Source organism: Macaca nemestrina, chromosome 9 (genome assembly GCF_043159975.1).
Source record: "Macaca nemestrina isolate mMacNem1 chromosome 9, mMacNem.hap1, whole genome shotgun sequence".
NCBI lineage: Eukaryota > Metazoa > Chordata > Mammalia > Primates > Cercopithecidae > Macaca > Macaca nemestrina.
Window position 1 is genome coordinate 41,921,516 of NC_092133.1, and position 24,688 is coordinate 41,946,203.

General features: G+C 36.6%; 1 protein-coding gene across 6 annotated transcripts in view; it reads right to left on the minus strand.

Annotated features, from left to right (window-relative positions):
- The window catches only part of LOC105480330 (B-TFIID TATA-box binding protein associated factor 1), a 113,057-nt gene that overhangs the window by 51,454 nt on the left and 36,915 nt on the right, over nt 1-24,688 (minus strand). For 5 of the 6 annotated variants that reach the window (XM_071069494.1, XM_011739004.2, XM_011739045.3 and 2 more), the window contains 9 exons: nt 24,159-24,254; nt 23,886-24,062; nt 21,414-21,554; nt 19,721-19,845; nt 17,188-17,308; nt 3,652-3,756; nt 2,423-2,572; nt 1,984-2,126; nt 1,447-1,621 (listed from right to left, as the gene is read on the minus strand). In XM_071069494.1, coding sequence (XP_070925595.1) covers nt 1,447-1,621; nt 1,984-2,126; nt 2,423-2,572; nt 3,652-3,756; nt 17,188-17,308; nt 19,721-19,845; nt 21,414-21,554; nt 23,886-24,062; nt 24,159-24,254 — 1,233 coding nt within the window. The remainder of the gene's footprint in view (nt 1-1,446; nt 1,622-1,983; nt 2,127-2,422; nt 2,573-3,651; nt 3,757-17,187; nt 17,309-19,720; nt 19,846-21,413; nt 21,555-23,885; nt 24,063-24,158; nt 24,255-24,688) is intronic. The other variant, XM_011739021.3, reaches the window with a different exon arrangement.

Below are 24,688 nucleotides of genomic sequence, written 5' to 3' on the forward strand. Positions count from 1 at the left end.
TAGGGCAACTATATGAACATTAACTTTACAGATACAGATATCATCATTTGCAGACTACCAAGTTCTAAATTCTTTCTTATATTGAATCTATAATCTGTTACTTCTCCAAACAACAGTTAGTTGCACAGAAAAAAGGGTATTACACCCAAATTATTGTAAAATGTTAACATGAATGACTACAGAACATGCATATGGAACTATTACAATTTCATTCTCTACCTATCCAAAGTTTACGTGTATATATATCACAGATTTTAAAGTATATTACTGTAAAAAAAAAAAAAAAAATCAGTCAGAAAAGAACATCTATCATGCACTAATTAAAAATGTTATTTAAAAACTCATTATTGGATAACAGTGAACCCTAAGCTTCACATGCCATACTGTAAAAGTGGATACAAAATTTAAAAGCTACTTACCTGCCCCCAAATTTAACCAACCCTTCCCACTCTCTCTGGTTGTTTTCTGCCCCAAACCGAGGGGAAATGGCCTCAGTGGTGAGCCATGAGGGGTTCTGTGGGATCTGGGTGATCAGCCTGGGTGATCAGCCTGGGCTTCACAGAGTAAGTCCATGAAGCTCTGTGAGTGTCCAGAAACCGAACTGTCAACACTTGCTGCTGAGTCTGAGAGGCACAAAAACATAGCATCACTGCCTCTCCAGCACACCAACTCCTGCCTAAAAACAGATGAGCTTTGCTTCTTTCCAGAGGCCAAGCAGGGGTGTCAGTTGCAATGGAGCATGGCTCAATTACTTTTAGACATAGCTTTGACAAACTGCTAAGAGGCAGTAACGAGTAACTCTCACAGCAAGTGCAGACAGTTAAATTTCCAGAATTCCAGTCAACGGAATAAACAAAGCCAGTAGAAAGTTTCTTTGATTTACAGAAGTATGTCTTATACAAAATCACACTCTCCCTAGAAGTTAAAAGTTAAAGAGGCTGGAAGGGAATGGTTTATTTGGAAACATGAAGATTTTGGTTTAAATACAGAGATGTTATTCTTCCTGTGACCAAAAATTCTGCCTTTGCTACTACTCACACAAATAGATCTCTAATACTCAAAGCCTCATTCTTTGTAGTTTTCAGTGATACCTGAGAGATATACAGAGGAATGGATGACCAATAGTTTCTGGACTACCTTCACATATACACGGTTTTTAATAGGGACATTTCTTAACAGACTGTACAGTCAAGAGCAAATATTAAGTATGAGCATAACTAGTAGTTGGAGGTGTGAGTAGGGGTTCTAAGACAGAAGTCCAGAGTTAAAAGTAAATGGGAGAGAAATAATGTTCAATATAATTTGGACACTTTTCTATAACTCTTGGATTTTTATACATTGAAAACTGGCACTTTTCTGTTGTAAATTATAATGTAAATAAGCCTAACAGCTAATGGAAATTGCTTTACTTAATTTGTCTTTCTTACTTTTGGGGCAAAATCTTACCTTTTGTAAAGCAGCCCATTCACAGATTACCAAAGCTACACTAATCCTTTGTAAAGCAGACTTGGAGTTCAAATGGAAGAGTAGTAACTGGCCCAGGGATTCAGCAGGTTTAATTTCTTGAGTTACCACATTTACACCTGGATCACAAATACAGCAACAAAGTGCTCCCAACAACCTAAGAGGGAGAAAAAGGAAGTTACTATAAGAAATTACTTGAAGTAAAGTTTCCCCATACTTCGAGAAATTACTTCAAGTTCCTATAATTACTTGAAGTAAAATTTGGCTTTCTGAACCCGTAACTTTTCCCACAGAAGATATAATGACTATCTTGTCTTCATAAGAAGATAAAAATCCTATTTTTAAAGCTTCAAAATAATTAGAAGTATTTACTTACTCTAATTTTTCCTTAGGCTATAATTAGTGTGATGAAGAAAGGAAGGACTGATGGAGACAGCAGAGGAATGTTTTGTTGGTTAAATAACCTCTGAAGGCCAGACTTGTAAATGTATGACTACCTGGCACTTAATGTACACTCACTTGGCTGCCATCATTCTGGCCCGCATAACCACAAAATCCCTGGTGGCCGGGTCTTCCATGATGGTTTCGGCCCCTGCAATATACTCCTGAAGTACTTCTTTACTCTGGCTTTGGCCTTGGCGCACCTTACCACCTGTTTTTTCCTAAAGAAGGAGGGGAAAAAAGAAAAACAATAAAGATTAATCATTAAAACTAAATAGGCAACAATAAAAATATGATCTTTTTAAAATAATCCCAGTAAAATACAGTTCTTTTCACAAAGTTTTAATGGATAAACATTACTATTCATTTTGTCAGGGTCCTAATAAAATAATGGTTTCTCCTTACTTATGTTAATTAAATCACACTTATAACAAGGCAATACAGATTTTTTAATACGGTTACTGTATTAATAATTAGATGATGAACACACAAATACATTATGTGCTTCTACACTTACCTTGGCTCTAGCTTTTACTTCTAGCAACATATTTAAATCGATAGGTAAATGAGAAGGCTGCATCATCAAGCAAAGCCAAGCACCCATCCATGGGCAAGCAGCTGCTACCACATACTGAACTGAAGCCTTACTCAACAGTTCCATCCAAACCTGCAGGGTAAAACGGGGACATGAAAGTGAATTTTTTCTAAAAAAATTATTAAACTCTAACACTTATCTTTAGGAATACTGAGGTTTTTTAAAGTAGGAAATAGCACAGAGATTTAGAAATTCAATATAGAGGCTTATTTTTGAAATATAGTACTGTTTTCTAATAGGTTTGTACACTAAAAAAAAAAGTAATGCAAAGGAAAGTTTTTTTAAAAAAAGAACATAATTCTCTTTTTTAAAAAAAACATGCCCATAAAAGTACTATAGAATTGTCAAAATCTCAGTAAGTCACTGAAATAAATCCTTTGCATATATCATAGGACTCAATATTAATGCAGTCCTATATCCAACACACACTTAAAAATAGCTCCTAATATTCTCTGCTAAACTCAGAGGTGGTAATAACCTAGTATAAATTTAAAACAGTGTAAATCTTGATTTATGATCTTACTTAATAAGGATAAGGTACCTTTCCTGATGCCTAACATTTAATGGGCTAGGACTAGCCTATGGAAAGACCACCACTGTTAATCCAAGGTTGTTAACAATGAGTCACTTTAGAGGCCAACAAGTCAAGAGTAATTTAACAGATTATAAAGGTACAAAAGTACCATTTCCCCCCATAAATGCTATTAAATATATCAAATGGCTCCTCCTTTAATGATTCTAACACATACATTCACTCTAAGTAGGGAAAAAAGTACAAGTTTCAACAATAATTAGACTCATATTACCAAAAGATCCCAAAAGATACTTTGCAGAATCTATAAGTATGCTGATAAACAACAAGATGAGGGCCAGAAAAAAGCAATCTTTTCCTCATTTCATTTTCTGTATTGAGGCTATCAGAAAGTGCTTAAAACACACATGTAAGTCAGATAATAGGAGGAAGAAGCATGGCCAATCAAAACGATTACATGCTATATGTAAGAAGCCTAGTTCTCTGTCTCATCTTGCAGATCTCTAGACTTTTCAAATCTCCAAGAGATATAGATGATCAACAGAACAGCGATTATGAAAAATTTTAAAAACCTACAAAAGTTACCAGGAAAAGGAATACAAATACATTTGCTGTGTACCTTGTGAATAAGGTCCAGAATTTCCTGACTGCTTTCCAAAACACAGAACTGAAAAATGTGTCGGAGCATATCAGGCAGTATAGGTATAAGCCAAGACGAAGAGTTCTGAAAACAAAAACAGAATTAAAAGCTGTAGCACATAATTCTTGGATGTTAGCTTACCTGAAGAATTGTATGTCAAATAACAGAAGTACTACCATGAAAAGATTGCATGGTTTCATTAAAAAGGCTAAACAAGTGATAAACTATGACAAGATTTTGAGGCAACAAACACCTTATTTACTATACCAATGGTCTGAAGAAATAACAGCATATAATCACTGAGAAGTTGGAAAAAGTCTGATTATCATTAACAACAATTTTGCCTCAAAGTTGAAATCATCCTCCATATGGAACCATCCTCTAACCAGCAACATCTCTCTGGTTATATCATACATCACTGCTTTGTCAAGAAAATCTGTAAAATACTCAGGTTACTGCTGTTGTGCCAGATGATCAGAGTTTAAGTTCTATGTGCTCACCAATAATCCAAGTAATGAATTATACTATAATATCCAACCCAGAAACTTCTACTTGGAGTTCACTACAAAATTAAGGTAAAAGTTCTTCATCTATTTTGGGTCAGGGACCCTTTAAAACTCTGATAAAAACTATGTACACTGTGTTATCAGAAAAACATATAATTACAAACAATATTTTCCTTCCAAGGTTCAGGGAATCTCCTAAAGCCTGGGTTTAAGAACCTCAATTTAAGGAATTTCCTAACAATTCAAAGGCCCACCCAAATCAAGCAACCAAATAGTGCTTAACCAAGTATCTAATGTGTGTCTAGAATTCCCAGAATAAGGAATTCCAAACTGTCTATTGCTATTCAAACAATTATAAGCTCACTGGATAAAAAATGTCCATCAGAGAAATTCTACTAACTAGCTCAAAGTACCTATCAGTATCCTGCCCTCCACATGACTTTTTTAAAGAACTAAATACAGTGTCTCTATGAGAAATTTGGAAATTTTAACTGAAATTGCAGAAATCCACACGTTCTAGGGATAATAAATGCTTTTTAACTTAGAAAGCTACCTATAATTTGTAGCCAATGGAAAACTAATGACAAAGGTAGGACCAGGGTTTTATGTTCGCAACATGGTTTGAAACAAGTTTTAAAAAGGCCACATGACTCCTCAAAGAGGTAAAAACAGAACTGCCATTTGACCTAGCAATCTCTTTACTGGGCATATACCCAAAGGAATATAAATCATTCTATCATAAAGACACATGCATGAATATGTTCACTGCAACACTATTCACAAGAGCAAAGATCTGGAATCAACCTAAATGTCCATCAACAGTAGTCTGGATAAAGAAAATGTGGTACACACACACCATAGAATACTATGCAGCCTTAAAAAAGAACAAGATCATGTTCTTTGCAGGAACATGGATGGAGCAGGAGGCCATTATCCTTAGCAAACTAACACAAGAACAGAGAAGTACATGTTCTCACTTTAAGTGGGAGCTAGCTGACGAGAACACATGGACACAAAGAGAGGAACAAAAGACACTGGGGTCTACTTGAGGGTGGGAAGGAGGAAAGGATCAGAAAAAATAACTGTTGGTTATTAAGCTTAGTACCTAGGTGGCAAAATAATCTTACAACAAACCCCCATGACATAAGTTTACCTATATAACAAACCCGTACATGTACCCATGAACCTAAAATGAAAGTTAAAAAAAAAACAAGCCATAAGTCATCAACTGGAGGAGCATTCTCACTACTTCGCTATGTCTTAACTCTACTTTCATTGAAAGGGAAAGGGAAGCTGGGAAGAAAAAAGTTCTTCTTTTCTCATTGGAGGGAATTAGGGACAATCTTAACAGAATCAGGAAAGCTATAATAGCAATAAGCAAATAATTTGGTGTTACTCTTCCATAATGTCTCTTAATTTCTGATTTTCCCCCCAACATATTTACCAACTCTCTTCCCTGACCCTCAACCCCAACAATGGCAATCCAAGCAGTTGCCTGTAGGTCCCCAAAAGTCACATCTATACAGGAAGATTTTCCCCCTATATTTATGACCAATACATGTGATATAAACTGTAGTTGTCTTCTCAGGCTACAAACATCGTTACTCTACTAAATTCTACTTTACAATTATTAAAAACAACTAGAGAAGGAAAGGATACAAGGGTAGAACACAGGATTTTTAGGGCAGTTAAACTATTCTGTGTGATATTGTAATTGTGGATACATGACATCATGTTTGTCAAGCCAATAGAATGTATACTACTGAGGGTGAACCCTAATGTAAATTATAGACTTTGGTTGATAATAATGTGTCAATGTAGGTTCACTGATTGTAACACATTAGTACTAGTCTGGTATGGGATACTGATGGTGGGGGAGGCAGTGTTGAGGATGAGGGATGGGATATATGGAAACTGTACTTTTCTCTTCAATTTTGCTCTGAAACTAAACTGCTCTGAAAAATAAAGTCTAGGCAAATAAGTACATGCAAAGATGGCCCACATTGTATGTTGCCAGGAACATACAAATTAAAACAACGATGAGATACCACTTTATACCTGTTAGCATGGCCAAAATCCAGAACACTGACAACAAATGCTGGCCAGGATATGAATCAACAGGAACTCTCACTCATCGCTGGTAGGAATTGCAATCCTACCAATGGGGCAGCTATTTTGGAAGGTTCTCACAAAAATTAAAAATACTCTTAACATCCAGCAATTGTGCTTCCTGATATTACCCAAAGGAGGCAAAAAAGTCCACACAAAAACCTGCACAAGATGTTTATAGCAGCTTTATTCACAACTGCCAAAACTTGGAAGCAAGCAAGATGTCTTCAGTAGGTCAATGGATAAACTGGTACAACCAGACAACGGAGTATTATTCACTAAAAAGAAAAGGAACGATCAAGTCATGAAAAGACACAGAGAAATCTTAAATGCATATTACTAAGTGAAAGAAGTCAATATGAAAAGGCTCCATATCGTATGATTTCAACTACATGACATTCTGGAAAAGGCAAAACTATGGAAATGGTATTTCTTCCTCTGATCTGCCTTCCTGAGACTCAGAATAAGGAGAGTTGATGACAAACAGAAATAGGACTCATGGATGTTTCACTGTACCTGAAAATGAAGGCAAAACTTCTAACCATCTATACCCCCCTTCCATGTTGCCCTCCACCAAACCAACTTCCTGTCACTTACTAATTTAGTGCCATCCTGCTCTCTTCTGCCTCCAGAGTTATACATACTATTCCTTCCTCTGACTCTTACCCTTATTTTCCCCTGGCTAAATTCCACTTACCCTTCGGGTTTCAGCTTAAACTTCACTTCTAACTTGATGCCTTCCCTGTCCATCACCCATCTCACTTAGGATCCAATAGTGTCTTCTACCTCCCATATCAGATAGTTACCTTATTAAGTTATTCTTGTTTAGTTATCTGTCTTCTCCTGTCTGTCTAGTTTCCTATTTTAAGCACTACAGGAGAGCAAAGGCCTTGCTTCTTACCACTGTCTAGAAAATTGTTCAAGCACACAGCAGGCACTTAAATAGTTGCTGAAATCCATCCTGGCCACTGGAAATGATCCAAAGTCATATAACATAAGAAATGTTTTCTCAGCATTTTGTACAGGGTCTTAAAAAGAAACACGTATTTGATCTTCGTCCCCAGCTCCTGGCACAGAGCTCCTAAAACCCAAAGAACTTCCTGAGTGATAGGGATTATTCATAATAACCGTAATTCAGTTTGCGCTAATGAAATGACTCTTGGTAGGCCCCAAGATAGCTTCAGAATGGGGGCTGGTTGCCAGAGGAACTAACTATGTGATTAGAGGGCTAGAACTTTCAGCCTGCCTTCTGCTCCCCACCTCCAGAGCTGGAGGGGTTGGAGATTAAGTTAATCACCTCACTAATGGTTAATAATTCAATCAATCAGGACTACATAATAGAGTCTCCATAAAACCCCTAAATTTATGGGTTTATGGGTTGGTGAGTGCACAGAGGTGCTGAGGGTGGCGTGGCTAAAGAAGGCATGGAAGCTTCAAGCACCTCATCCCCATACCTTGCCTTGTGTATCTCCTTCCATCTGGCTGTTCCTAAGTTGTGTCCTTTACAGTAAACTGGCAATTGTAATTATCAGTTTAACAGCCTTTCTGAGTTCTGTGAAGCATTCTAACAAGTTATCAAACCTGAGGACAGGGTCAGGAGAATCCAGTTTACAGATAGTAGTTAAGAAGTATGGAAGGCCCAACACTTGCAACTGGTATCTGTTGTGTGACTGAGCCCTCTAACTTGTAGGAGCTGACACTAATTCCAGGTAGACTGTCAGAACTGAACTGAATTGCATGATACCCAGCTGGCATCCAGGGAGTTGGATAACTGGTTGGTGTAAGGAAGAAAACCCGCAGATTTGGTGTCAGGAATGTTGTATTGTAAAAATGGCTCAGCAACAGATCCCTAACTGGCAGATTTGGCATGTCAGGTGGGATAAGATCTTGTCTGTACCCTTTTGTTATGATCCCACTTTTATCTTCCCACAAAATGGGTACACTCAGAAAAAAAAGGAGCAATCTGAGCATTACCACAAACACCTGATTCTTGCCTGCAGGCCAATTCATCATGTCTACCAGCATATCAAATGTTCTCAGACTGCAGGGAAGATTATCAGGAGAGAACCTATAACTTGGTGATGAATCACACTGAGTTCTTTCACTAATTTTACTAATTTGCTCTGAAACCCTATTTTGATCCACAGCCAAAGGAAAAGAAAATTTCCATATTTAGACAGTTTATAATGCCTTGTTCTATTCATTTCTCCAACCAACATTTATTGAAGATCAGCTAAATATTTCAACTTTGCTCTCTCCTTTTCATATTTTTATAAAATCTGGCAATACCCAATTATGCTAGCATTCTCTAAGGCCAAAGTCTTAGTTCAGGCTCTTTGTTTCCTACTTATTTGTGTATGTTAAATTTTCTAACATTCTAAACTATGCTTCAGAGTCCAACCCAATCTCACATATATCTTCATGTAATAACTAAACTTGCCCTTCAAACAAAAGTTAATTTACTGGTAACTGAAATTTTGGAATGACTCACAAAGTGACTGAGATGCAATGGAATGGAAAAGTTGACCCAGTCAGTAAAGAAGGCAAAATAGGAGATTCATGTCTAGGAGTTTGTCTGGCAACAACAGTTACCAGTTATCAACACTAGTTAATCTGGATATTTCAGTAGTTCACTGATAGATATATATATTAATAGGTATACTCAGCACATACAAACACACTGGCCAAAGAGACAATATAGAAAGGACAAATGGTAAAGTCATTCACTTTGATTACCAAGCTGCTAGTTTAGCAAAAAAAGTTAAACCTTGATTATAAATCACTATGAAATAAAACTAGTTCTTTTTGTTTGTTTTTGAGACAGAGTTTCACTCTGTCACCTAGGCTGGAGTGCAGTGGCGTGATCTCTTGGCTCATTGCAACCTCTCCCTCCCAGGTTCAAGCGATTCTCCTGTCTCAGCCTCCCAAATAGCTGGGATTACAGGCACCCACAACTCTCGGTTAATTTTTGTATTTTTAGTAGAGACAGGGTTTCATCATGTTGGCCAGGCTGGTCTCAAACTCCTGACCTCAAGTGATCTGCCTGCACTGTTCTCCCAAAATACTGGGATTACAAGAGTGAGCCACTGTGCCCGGCCATGCTTTTTCTTAAGAGCTCCTATTTCATGCTCCCCAGGAAGCCAAGCTTGCCAATTCTTTCACATGTTAACATGACAGAAGGCGGCACACGGATTAAACAATATATTTTCACAAATGCTATGGTATGCCACAGGGAAGTATAAAGGAAATAACATTTCAGAGACAACTGTATTAACTGTGGTTCTATTTAAGGACATTTTAGAGATGTGCATGCCAGCACACATACTTAATAATGGATACCTTTTAAAAATAAGGACATCTCCCTTATAAAATCTACTGATTTTACAAAGCAAAACAAAACCAAAAAATTACTAAAGATAACCAGGATAATTTCAAGGAAACAGAAGCATCAATCTTTACAAGGCAGTGATACACTGAGCTATAGCCAAGTCTGATCTTGAAAAGTTACTTTAGAATTACTGAGGTATAGCTTGAGAAGTTAGAAACTGAAACCAGGAAACAGCTACTAGTAATTCAAGTGAGTTTTCTTTTCTCACTTTGTAGTTAAAACAACTCCATATTCAGAAGTGGGAAAGAAATTAGACACATAATTATTTTGTCCCCATATAAAATTTAGTAAAAGCTGAACACCAGAATAAGATCTGAAACTGAAGTGAGCTGTTTATATGAACTTGGGAAAGTTTCTTAATCTTTGATTATCAGTTCTCTCATCTGCAAAACAGGAATGACAGTAGCCACCTCATGTAAACTGCTTAGCACAGTTCCTAGCATAAAGTAAGCCCTCAATAGTTTATATTATTACCACAATTAAACATCATTCCTATACCCCAGAATAAGAATGCTCAGAATGGAAATACTAATTATTGTTTTAGTATCTGTACTATTATTTATACTTGTAGAGCATTAACATTTTCAAAGCACTTTCATATACATTATCTCACTTGATCCATGTAACTCTGAGAGAGGCTAGAGATAATCACCAGAGAGGGTTAGATAAATCTGACCAAGGTCATAAATTAGCAAATGATAGAGCCAAGGTTAGAACTCAGATCCTGTCTATTTAAGGGATCTTTTAATTATACCACTGAAGGGGTTAACAACAGTGATAAAAAGCTCTATTTAACTGCTCTTTATATTATGATTGCTTCCATAAAGGATTGCTGACTAATTAGGAATACTTAACACCACCAAGAAATCAAAGGCAAGGAAGCAGCTCAGAAAAAGGAACACAAATTAAAAGTGAGAGTAGATTTTTATTACCACGACAGGTCAATGATCTTTCATCCAAATTCCCTGGAGCCAGATGTGTTTTGAAACTCAGAAATTTTTCAAATTTTAGAATAATGAATTATATACAGTGTATATTATATAGTATCTACAATAGAATACCGGCAGCACCTAAATAAAATATATTAATATTTCTGCAGCAAAATGTGTGAATAGGCACATTAAGTGGGATAAAGACTAAGCAGTTTCTCTTCAGAATGGTCAGGTTTTGCCACCAAATTAGTAGTTTTATAAATTGACCCAACTCACAAAAAGCTTTGGCTTTCAAAGTTGCAGGAAAGGAATCATGGAACTGCACTACAAAAAGAGTTTGCACACAGCTATAAATTAATCAATAAGTAACTTTCAGGCAATTTGTGGAGAGGAATACAGTAACAGATAAAAGCATCAGAGATGGTTTATTCGTACAGCTTTTCAGAAAGCAAATAATGTTGCTGGGAATCACAAGATTAACAATAAAAATTAAATGAGTTTTCACTGCATAATAATGACTTTAAACAATGATTTAGATAAAACGAGTTATAGAAGTTGGAGATGCTTTGTGGCACTAAAGATTTGATCTGTCTCATGAAAGAAAAGGTACAGGGAGGAAGAAAGGGAGCTAAAATTTAGGAAGGTGAGAGTGCGAGGGAGGGGGGGGTAGGGGAGCAGGGGACAAGGAGCCATGTCCAAAGATACTTTGATCAAATGAACATGATTACACTTAGGATACAGGAGTGGATTTAGAAAATGTCCTTGACTCCAGAGTACATATTAGGAAATATTAGGGTGAAATGTTGACCAGAGCCAAGTATCAGAAGACCAAGAAAGACAGGAATTTAATCCTAGTATAGTGTTAGGCAATTACAAATTACTAACCAGTTTGTGAGTAACTGAGGCTATCGTCCCCCAAATCCTTCTGAAACTTAAAATTCTTTCCTTTTAGAAATACTATGACTGTGCAGAAACGAAAATTCCAAACTTTGAAGGAGCATACTGGAGAAAGGATGATAATTTTTATGAATACATAGAAGGGAGAAGTAGGTAAATTAGAAGATAGGATTATAACTTAATTTTTTTATTACAAAAACTTGAAACAAGACAAAATTATAAGAAATGTCAATTACGGATTGTGTAAACATAAATGAATGTTGTTTCATAAAATTCCCTGCACTTTTCTCTATTAAAAAAAAAAATCCCAAAATTTAAAAGAAGGAAATAGATGGTAGTATTAAGAAAAGCTTCCTAAAAGGTTTGGCTTTGGGCTGGGCACGGTGGCTCATGCCTGTAATCCCAGCACTTTGGCAGGCCAATGCAGGTGGATCACCAGAGGTCAGGAGTTTAAGACTAGCCTGACCAATATGGCGAAACCCCGTCTCTACTAAAAACACAAAAATTAGCTGGGCATGGTGGCACATGCCTGTAATCCCAGCTACTCAGGAGGCTGAGGAAGGAGGATCACTTGAACCTGGGAGGTGGAGGTTGCAGTGAACCAAGATCATGCCATTGCACTCCAGCCTGGGTGACAAGAGCAAAACTCCATCTCAAAAAAAAAAAAGAGAAAAAGAAAAAAAAAAGTTTGGCTTTATACAATTATTTGAAAAAACAGGCCGGGTGCGGTGGCTCAAGCCTGTAATCCCAGCACTTTGGGAGGCCGAGACGGGCGGATCACAAGGTCAGGAGATCGAGACCATCCTGGCTAACACGGTGAAACCCCTTCTCTACTAAAAAATACAAAAAAAAACTAGCCGGGCGAGGTGATGGGCGCCTGTAGTCCCAGCTACTCGGGAGGCTGAGGCAGGAGAATGGCGGGAACCCGGGAGGCGGAGCTTGCAGTGAGCTGAGATCCGGCCACTGCAGTCCAGCCTGGGCGACAGAGCCAGACTCCGTCTCAAAAAAAAAAAAGAAAAAACAGAACGAAATAGCCAACAAAAATAGTAAAACATCTATGTGGGGACCAAAATCAGAGCCTGCTAAGAATGAGTGATTAGTGCTATAGCCATAGTCTTTGGTGGTGAAGATAATAAACAGCAAGGATCAGGGCAGTGACAAAGCACAAAATCTGGAAGTATCAATATTAAGTTTCGTAGACAGCATCTCTTTCAGTAAAGAGATACGCTGAAGATAAAGGTTAGACACAAGTGAAATTTCATGAATGATGCCATCAAAAAGTTATGAAAAATAAGCAAAAAAGAAGCTAAAGGCATAGATAACCAACACAAAAGGACACAGGAAACACAATAAACATTAAGACTCCAACAAAAAAGGACCACAAACATGTCAGAATAACTGGAAGAAAAATATGGAAGTAGAATGTATTTAAAAGGCTAAAGGGAACAGACTAGAAAAGCACTTTTGTTCAAAACACGTTCTGTACACTTGTCTAATTTGAAATTGACATATTCAGTAAAATGTCTGTGAAAGTACATATCAAAGATACTAGATATGAATCAAAGAGAAGTGAGGGAATTTTTTTTTAACCACATCGTCTAATCTTCCTGACCTTTCAGCTTAGTTTATCTTTTAATGCTGCTCTCTGACACCTCTCACATACTGGTCTTCTGTTATTTAACTCTTTGCAGAGGTTATTAAACTTACCATGTAATAGTCTTACAGCAACCATATTGTAAACTTTTCCAAGGTAAGAAACATGTAGGATGATATGGTTTGGCTCTGTGTCCCCATCCAAGTCTCATCTTGTAGCTCCCATAATTCCCATGTGTTGTTGCAGCAACCCAGTGGGAGATAAGGGAACCATGGGGTGGGTCTTTCCTGTGCTGTTCTCATGATAGTGAATAATTCTTACAAGATCTGACAATTTTAAAAACGGGAGTTTCCCTGCACAAGCTCTCTCTTTGCCTGCTGCCATCCACATGGATGTGACTTGTTCCTCCTTGCCTTCCACCAAGATTGTGAGGCTTCCCCAACCATGTGGAACTAAGTCCAATTAAGCCTTTCTTTTGCAAATTGCCCAGCCTTTATCAGCAGTGTGAAAAAAAGGCTAATACATAAGATTTCTTTTTTTTATTTCCCAGAAAACCCAACACAGAATCTTACACTAATTTACTTAATAAACATTGAGGCCCTATGCTTAAGAGGTGGCTGACATGCCACAAATTATATACAAAGACAATGGCGTTCTGGTATAGGAAATGATAAAGAATCATCATTAAATGATAAAGAAACGAAGGCTAGTACCAAAGCCTTCATTTATGAGCCAGCAAAGGCAAATTCAAAAGGGAAAAAAAAAAAAAAATCCCTGGACATGAAAATTAACATCAAAGAACACAGAGATGTTTTCACAACCAGGAAATTTTAAAAGCCAATACCCATAACCACTGAGGAACATAAACTTGGAAGGGGAATTTTTTTTTTTTTCTGAGACAGGGTCTCACTCTGTTACCCAGGTGTGGCAGTGGTGCAATTTCAGCTCACAGCAGCCTCTGCCTCCCAGGTTCAAGCGATTCTCGTGCCTCAGCCTCCTGAGTAGCTACGATTACAGGCACACATCACCATGCCCAGCTAATTTTGGTATTTTTAGTAGAGACAGGGTTTCACCATGTTGTCCAAGTTGGTCTCGAACTCCTGGCCTCAACTGATTCGCCCGCCTCAGTCTCCCAAAGTGCTGGGATCACAGGCCTGAGCCACCGTGCCAGGTCCAACGGTGATTTATAACAATCTTGGGATCTAATTTATAGTAAAAATTTTAGAACAAGGGAGGAGACATTACAAGATTAACAAAAGTGAGAAATCACAATTGACAGCAGAGGAGATAAAAATTAGGCAAATGCAACCGAAAAAAAACAGTTCAATTACTGCAAGCAGTGACTCATGTATCTCAATATTCCCACAGTATGCTATAATAAACAGTATAAAAACTAATAACCAGCAAATAATATTGGTGACTGATTCACCAAAAAAGTTAGCTTATGTTCAATATACTTTAAAAGGATGATCTACTGTGGCAGTCATTTTAATAGTTAACTATCTTTTTGTGGCAAAAAGGATATTTCAGTTATTTGAAAATTTCATTTATACAGAACACTTTATTTTCTAGTAACGTAAAGTTGATATTACTAAATAAATAATGAAGCCACAAGTCAAAAATAGCCTGCAGGTGGCTTGATCACCTAACAAGGAATAAAGGGGCTTTAAAAAACAATATGAAACTGTATCTAAAATATACAAAGAACTCTTAAAATTCAACAATAAGAAATCAACCCAGTATTAAAATAGGCAAAAAATTATTTTTCTTTTTTTTTTTTTAATTAGCCAGGCATGGTGGTACGTGCCTATAGTCTCAGCTACTCAGGAGGCTGAAATGAGAAGATCACTTGAGCCCATGAGTTCAGGGTTGCAATAAGCTATGATCACGCCCATGCAACAGTGTGAGATCTTATCTAAAAAATACAATAAAATAAATAAAAATAGGCAAAAGCTGAACAGATACCTCACCAAAGATGAGAGATAGATGGCGAATAAACATATGAAAAGATGCTCAACATCATGTGTCACTAGGAAACTGCAAATTAAAACAACAATGAAATACTACTACACTTATTAGAATGGCTAAAACCCAAAACACTGATAAAAAATGCTGGCCAGAATGCGAAGCAATAGGAACCCTCACTCATTGCTGGTAGAAATACAAAATGGTACAGTCACTTTGGAAGAGACTTGGCAGTTTCTTATAAAAATCAACATACTCTTACCACACAATTCAGCAGATACGCTCCTCGGTATTTACCCAAGTGAGCTGAAAACTTAATGCCTACATAAGAACCTGCACATGAATGTTTATAACAGTTTTATTCATAATTGTCAAAAACTGAAGCAATTAAGATGTCCTTAGAAGGCAAGTGAATAAACTGGTACAGACAATGCAGTATCACTCCATGATAAAAAGAAATGGGCTACCATGACATGAAAAGACATGGAGGAACCTTAATTTCATATTGCTAAGTGAAAGAAGCCAATTTGAAAAGGCAGCACACTATATGATTCCACTATGTGATATTGTGGAAAAGACAAAATTAAAGAGACAGTAAGAAAGATCAGTGGCTGCTAAGGGTTCAGGGACAGGGAAGGAAGGATGAATAGGTGGAACACAGGGGATTTTGGGGATAGCAAAACTACTCTGTATGATACTGTAATGGTGGGTACATACCATTATTGTACATGTGTAAATGTACATTATGTACAAAATGTACAGAAGAATGAATGAACCCTACTGTAAAGTGTGGACTTTAATGTATCAGTATTGGCTCATCAGTTTTAATAAGTATACCACACTAATGCAAGATGTTAACAATAAGGGGAACTATGTGTGGGTAGTGGGAGGGATAAAAGGGTATACGGGAACTGTCTGTACTTTTCCTTCATTTTTTCTGTAAATCTAAAACTGCTATTAAAAATAAAGTCCATATATACAAAAAGAACCATATGAAGAGAAAAAATTTGGTAACTTCAAAAGGTCTACATAAAATGAATTTAAAAATTCACAAACATTTAGGCAAAAATCATAAAATTAAAGCAAAAATGTAATGAAAATTAAGAACAACCCATGCCAGCTGTCATATCAGCCCACGATGACCAACTGAGAACTAACTGTAAAACAGACTAACTAACTGTAAAACAGATCTGACAGTTGTTCTCAGAGATTTGGATTAGACAAAACCAAAATTTGGATTAGACAAAATGCAAAATAAAATTTACAGATGTTTATTTACAGAAGTTCAACACAGTATCATGCTGCACATTAAAACAAGTCTACACAAAATGTTCCTAATTCACATGAGAATCCACGGTTAGTGAACACAAAAAAGGCACTTATTCACTACTTAGTCACTATTTTTAAAAAATGATTGGCCCAAACCGTAGTACCTCTTAACAGCATGCTAGAAAACTGAACTTCTTATTGATAGTTCCCTAAATCTAGGTATTTTGTTTGACCAATAAGGCTATTTTAAAAATGGTAATGTGAAGCCTTTTATAAACAGGGCAAGGACTCCTAAGCTCACCACAGGCTCCATTTACACACGGATATTATCTGAATGATCTCTATAGACATTTCAATGTGACTCCTGAAGTACACTATCCTTGAAAATAGCATGCTCTTAAGATTGAAAAATCTTTCAATAAAGGCAAGAGCCTGGGAATTCCACGGTAAGTCTTTAAGAGTTGTACTACAGAGCTTCAAATGCAGCCTTCTAACCTAGGCCATGGGTTCTGTCAACCACCCAACTGTCAGCCACACAGACAAAGAGCATGCAAAGACTATATAACAGGTCTCTGACAGGGAGAGACTATTCAATCAATCATTCATTCAACAAACATTTACTCAGGACTTCCTATGTGTTAAGCATGATTTCAAGGGCTGACAAAACAACCTAGAACAAAATATTAAAATATTTCTGCTCTTACAGTGATTACATTCATCTACATGGTTACCATACCACTAGGCCCAACATTGTACTGATCTTTGGATATACAGCAAGGGTAAGCTAATGATCAGGTTTATTTTATAAAATTAATTTATATAAGTTTCAAGATTGCTATAGTTATCAGTTCTTACCTGGTCCTGTGTTGATAATAACGTAAACAGAGTTTCCAATGCTGCTCTTCGAACTGATGATATTGTGTGATGCAAAAAAGGCCAGACACGTGGAACTAAAACTGTGAGTGACTGTTGAATACTAATAAAGAAGACACAAATTAATCTTACTTATTCTAAGTTGAAACTCTGTAGATACATTATCTAAATATTCTCATGGGATCTAGTGATGCTGACATCATGTGACTTTTCTGACGAATAAATTCTTAAAAGATAATACCGTTTTCATATGAACATTCTTGTAACAATGTCATTCACAACTGTTAATGCAGCACCAGAAGAGCCAGAGCAAATGCAGTCAAAAAGAAGGGTGGAAATACTAACATCAGGTTCTTCTATGGCACTAATGCCATGAGTCACCTTTATCAAGTTAGGACTTCCCAATATAATTGTTCTTAGGAAAATAGGACATGTATCCTAGCTGGCAGTCAGCCTACATGATCAGGACTGCTAATCCTAACTTCTTTCCCAAGGCTAACCCCAATGGGTAGATACACAAAATTTCCATCTCCCTTTGGGGCCATCTCTGTCACATATCAAATGAGCAAGTGATGGTAGGGCAGCAACTTTGAAATTTATTATCCTGGTGTAGCATTACTAAGTTAGGATAACTCAAATTTCTTCCTTCTCATAGATTTAAGTTTTAAATGGGGAAGCAAACAAAGCCAAGTCTAGACTAACTTGGGCCACAGGATTCCTGTCACATTCATGAGTCATTTGTAAAAATTACCTGGAACTAGGAAATAATTCATAAGCAGCATTTGAAATATATGGCTCCACAGAAAAAGACATGAACAAAAAATAATATGCCACTGTAACTATTTGGTCTTTTGTGGTTCCTCCCAGGAGGCCTATCTTTTAACACTATTTTCATTACTTGCAGGTTTGTATGAACACTACTTCTTGTATTTTATTTTCATATTTGGCAAATTTATTTATAAAATTCTAACTTAAACACAGGTACACATAGACATAAAAAAGACACAAAATACATAAAAGCATTATAACAGAGTCTTGTTAAGTGTCTAACTGCTCATGCTCCAAATAACATGCTACATTTCTTCTTACATAAGCTAGAAGAAAGTATCTGCCAAGTATCACAATATATGAAGCAAATTTGAAACAAAAAAGATGGAAAGCCACATTATTTCACATTGAATTAATAGAATTTTCACTATATTCTTTCTTATATTACCCAGTTTTTCTGACACCATCCACTAAGGCCCATAGACCAAATCCATTCCACTCATTTTTTTTTAAGTAAAAGTTTTCTGTGTATACAAGCACGTTCATTCTCTTACGTATTACCTATGTACAGCTGTTTTCACACTACAGTGACAGCTTAGTAGTTTTGACAGACTGTCTGGCTCACAAAACAAAAATACCCACTATTTGGGCCTTCGCAGAAAAAGATTACTAATCCTTGATTTACAGTAATCAAAAACCCCTTCATCTTGCATCTTAAAGAGGGCTTTCACATACATTAACTCATTTAGTTTGTACAGCTTTCATTAGCAACAGAAACATCGAAAATCAGGAAACCCCATAAATATACTACCACTTCAATTTTTCTCTTCTTTTGCTATTATAGGCACTTACTTTGCTCTTTCTACTTAAGTGCTGTCCAACTAATCTAAACTTAGCATTAAGGTACATCCACTAGGTCGGTATTATTTGAAATATTTTCCACATGTGTTTTTATACATCTATGGGTTTCATGGGAAATACTCACAGAGCCAGAAACCATGTATAAGCATAATTATATGAACGTTCACTGAACGCCCTCACTAGGACAAGAACAGTAATTTTCTCATCTGTGAATTTTTTTAAGTTGCATAATAATTTTTTCTTCTCTATCTCTAAGGACACTTATCTCTAATAATATTCAAGGGCCAGTCTACAAGGTAGGGAATGTTAATTAGCTGAGCTGAGATTCATGTATCAGGACAGGAAAATTGGTGACGCGAAATTTTTGATGTTTTTGGCTTCATTTGATCTCTGCCTTTGGACATTATATTACATTATTATGTATTCCCTTACTGATAAGTAATTACTGAAATCAAGAACAAGAGTTGAAGAAATGAACATTACAAAAAAAAAGTTCACAGAGGGGCAAGTTTTAGAAAATATAAAGCTGATGTTTGATGATAATTCTGTTAACTATTACTAAATAAAGCTAAAATTCTACATTCTAGGGCTAGAACTGGAAATACTGTTCAATGATTATATTTCTAAATAAACAATTATAAGATGAACAAGATGATGAATTATATAACTGAAATATTTCAAGGGTAAAAAAAATGATCTTTGTAAGCTGCTGCCCACATGGCTGAAGAGTAAAAAAGACAAGGCCTTCTGAAAACAGTAGTCTTTGGCATCTCCAGCTTAAACAGTACTATTCTTAAAGGTGCTAAAATATTGTATGTTTAGGCTAAATTATCTCGAAAGGTATATAAAGACTTTTTACTTTATTCCGCTAATTAGAAATAATTACCTGCATTGTTGGACCTGAGGATAAGTTAACAAGGATGAAAGGAGAGTCATAATACTATTTGTTGAAGCTGTTAGATCATCTAATTCCAGAAGAGCATCCCATAATGTATTTATAATGAAGGGTACCTATAAGATCAGTTTTCAAGAAAAGTTATCAATTTTGTACAAAATACTCACAAACCCTGCCAAATTGTATCCCAGGGGTCACTACTGATTCAACAACACATGCAATTCCAACGACCTTGGACAGTGTCAGTTTTGAGCGAAGTTAAGGAGGTGACACTTTTGCCTTTAACAATTATCTATACCTTCTTTTTAATGTCATTCAACTCTACTTTGATACTTCCCTTCCTGACCAGACTCATAACGGGTAGAATTCAGAAAATAAAAGAGCCAAAACTATTTTATGTAAAAAACTAAACTCTGAAAACAACAGAGCATGGAGACACAAGACATGCTCCTCTATGTAATTTTACTGCATTTAAAGTGGTACCAATCATCATTAAAAAAAATTTTTTTTTAGTTTTTAAGCTCTTAAAATACTGCTTACTATACTTCTAACTTTGTGTTCTGATTTTGATAATCAGGTAGAAAGTCAGCCAGATCTTTAAAAAAGTCATTTCAAAAAATGAGACTAGAGGGGTGGGTGTGATGGGTCACACCTGTAATCCCAGCACTCTGGAAGGCCAAGACTGGGAAGATCTCTTGAGTTTAGGAGTTTGAAACCAGCCTGGGCAACAGAGGGGGACTCCCCAATCACTACAAAAAATAATTTTAAAAAACTCAGCCAGGCACAGTGGCATGCGTCTGTAGTCCCAGGTACTTGGGAGGCTGAGGCAAGAAGGACTGCTTGAGCCCAGGAGAGTAAGGCTACATGTCATCCACTGCACTCCGGCCTGGGTGACAGAGTGAGATCCAAGAAAGAAAAGAAAATGTTATGTGTATATACAGATTACACAGCACTTGTTAATAATACTAATTAATAATTAGTAATTAATAAGGAGAGGAGAGGAGAGACGGGGAGGAGAGGAGAGACAGGCAGGGGAGGGGAGACTAAATTTAAAAAAAAAATCCAAAAACTAAAATCAAAACAAACAGGCCGGGCATGGTGGCTCATGCCTGTAATCCCAGCACTTTGGGAGGCTGAGGTGGGTGGATCACTTAAGGCCAGGAGTTCAAGACCAGCCTTGCCAACATGGTGAAACCCCATTTCCACTAAAAATACAAAAATTAGCTGGGTGTTGTGGCACGTGCTTGTAGTCCCAGCTACTTGGGAAGCTGAGGCAGGAGAATCGCTTGAACCTGGGAGGTGGAGGTTGCAGCAAGCCAAGATCACACCACTGCACGGCAGCCTGGGCAACAAGAGTGAAACTCTGTCTCAAAAAAAAAAAAAAAATCAAAACAAACAAAAATCCAATATATCTAAAAACCAGGAGTAAAATAAGGAAGACATGGCTGCATTCTTCTCAAGGAAGTTCCCTATATATTATGTACATGAAGGGAAAGTAGACAAATGGATCCAATGAACTCTTCCAAAGTATAATATATAATCAAGACTGCATGCATCAGAGGGCTGCTGGTCAAAAAAAAATTGAAGATGAAGGAGAAAAATATACTCAATGTATTTTCTAATACTCCATATCCCAAATGAAAACAAGCTCTATAGGAAGAAATTGTAAAAATATTTAATTTACCTTTTGTGTCTGAAGATAGACAAGGCTTTCTACTACAGGTACTAATGATGCTGCAGCAACAGCTCTGACATCATCATCAAGATCCTGGAGTCCTTCAATTATTCTAGTTAAAACTTTAGGCAATAAAGTATTAATTACATCCTGTAAAACAATACATGAAAACATTTTAAAATTTCAATTTGCCACATGACAGCTAAATTCCAGTATTTACAGTCATGCACTGCTTAACAATGGATACATTCTGAGAAATACATCAGGCAATTATGTCATTCTGTGAACATTATAGAGTGTACTTACACAAACCTAGACAGTATAGCCTACACCACACCTAGCTATGTGATACAGCCTATTGCTTCTAGGCTACAAACCTGCACAGCATGTTACTGAACTGAATACTGTAGGCAGCTACTAATAAAATAATAAGTACTGGTATATCGAAATACAGAAAAGGTACAATAAAAGTACAGTATTATAATCTTACGGGACCACCATCATATATGTGGCCCATCACTGACCGAAATATCATTATGACTGTATCTACTAAAAAACAATCACATAAACAAAAATATAACATCAAGAGAAGCCTAAGTAATCCCATTTGAAAAAGACTACAAGGGCATTAAGCGCTTTATCCAATGAGACGTAAACCATCAAAACATGTTTTACAGGTAAGACTATGAATTCTCTGTGTGAACAGACACACACACAAACCCCTCTGCTAGAATCCTAGCCTCCATATCTCATTCAATGCCACCAACAACCAAAAGGAGAATGAGAGAAGAGTGGAAGAAAAGCCATACATTCCCACTTCTCATTATTCCAATTTAATGTCTTTTCATTTCCCCCAACAGAGCCAGCCCCCAGACGTTACTCCTGTGATCATATACTAGGAATCTCCCTGAGAACTGGTCTCACTATGAAATAGGGATAACATTTCAAAAACCTATAAGGTGTTTTCCATTTCCATGTAAGTCTGCTGTTATCTACAGAGGCTAGAGTGCAGAACACAGAAAAAAAGGTTTTGTTTATGGGGGGCAAGAGGGTGGCTGCCAAGGGGAGAAGAGAACTAAAAGGGCCAGGAAGAGGAAGGAAGGGAGCAAAGGGAGAAAGAGTTGAACAGAAAGCTCGGGTCTCTCAGCAGAATCATGAATGCTTTGTTATTGGCAGTTAAAGGGAAAAAAAGAGACGATCTTAGAAAACTTCAAAAGGCCTTTGAGCTTGCCTTTTGAGACAGAAAGCGAGGTTCCAATCTGTTATACAGTGAGCATGGGAAGAGGAGAAAAGCTGGCACGAAGCATTAAGTAGCCATAATGGATAGTGAAATGCCTATATAGGCCAATGCCTAACACCCTGACAATGCTGATACCAACTGGAAAGTATTCAGGGAAATTAAACTGGTAAGAAAAGGTCCTGGTCTCTCTCTAGCTCCTCATTCATAATCTCTCCTTTACTTCCACGTCTCTTTTTAGTCAACACTCACTCTTTGCTGACCTGTTATGTTCAGAGTCAAGACAACTATTTGTGGAAGTCCCTAATTCTGTCACTAGATCTATAGTGGGGAAGTAGGGAGAAGGAGAAAAGAGATGCTTTACTGGCATCTCACATTGGTAATCAGAATCAATTTTTCCACAAAAATGTTATGTGTATATATAGATTACACAGCACTTATTAGTTTAGTAAAGGACTTTAGATATATTTATATATGAAATAGGCTTTTGTGGACCAACCTAATAACCAAATTCCCAGCCAGAATATATCTGTTTTTAATAACCTACTAAGGGTACATAAATGTTCCTAAGTAGGGGACTGTGTGCACATGCAGGTATTGTCATCCTAGATGATATATAACATTACGATAAACACTGTTCTATAAGACATGCCATTTAGTTTCTAGTTCTAGTACTAACCTTAACTAGTTTTGTGACCACCAGCAAGGCATCTAATTTTTCAGAACTTTATTTCCCTATATGAAAATAATAAGACTACATGCATTTTCTTCTTGTAAGTTTTGTCATAAAGGATAAAACAAAACACACACACACACTGACAGTTTATGTAAAAAGTACATGATCATACAGATTGTCTTCTTTACACTTTGATGTCTACTCCTGTATGTATACTGCATAACTTGGCATCATGTTGTATAGCCCTCAGAGCATGTATTTAATATTCAAATGAGTTAAAACAGTAAAACCAAATCATGAAGAGCACTGAATTAACTGTAGCAATGGATTAAAAAGGAAAAATAATCTTTGACCTTAAAAAGCAACAATGTAACTAACCATCTTTTGATTTATACTTAAATTTTTATGAGCGCCACCTATCTCTATAACACTGTCTCAAGAAGGCAAATCTTGGAAGACTGGCTTCTCTGTAACAGTAAGAATCTAAGGCCATTTCTTCTAATTTGTGAAAATAAACTATGAGAGGAAAAATCTCTCCCACACATGCTTCAAAACTTGAAATATTTACCTGACGGACTGCCAAAGCATATTTTATTCCCAGTAGACCACCGTGTCTAACTTCCCATTGTTCTTGTGTAAGTAATTTTAGCAGCACATCCACAGTCTTATGAACTCCTGTTTCATTCATGTGTTTTAAAACCACACCTAATGTTTGAGCACAAGTTTCACGAACTGGTGCCACAACCTACAGATGAAAAAGGAAGAAAACTCATATTGCAAAAAACATATTTTGTAGAATTTGAAATTTGATTGGGCAAAGCCTCCCTTAAATGATACTTACTTCATCAGAAACAAAGTCTCCAAATCTGTCTAATGCAAAAACACAAAGGAGTCTAATAACCAAGTCTTCCAACCATTCTTGATGCTGCTGAATCATCTGTTAAAACATAATATATATATATATATATACACACACACACACACACATTTTTTTAAACATAGTATTTTTTTAAAACAAAGATCACACATTGTACTGAGGACTTGGGGGACACCTTAGGTCCAAAATCAAAAAAAAATATGGGAACAGATTATTTTAGCTGTAGGGACAATAACCAAAAAGTAGAATAGTCCCAATTAATGTCTCTAATATTAAACATATCCCATATCCCCTTTGATCATTAACTCAATTTAGAAATACTATATCAAAATTCTTAAAATTCATGGATTATATTATGTTACTTACACTCCAAGAGAAATTAAGAAACTAATTACTTCAGGTTGTTCTCATATCAAGTACACCGGTCACATATCTATTATTTATACTATTACCAGTGTCTCCAGGCAATACCAATTATGTTGCTCACTGACCTC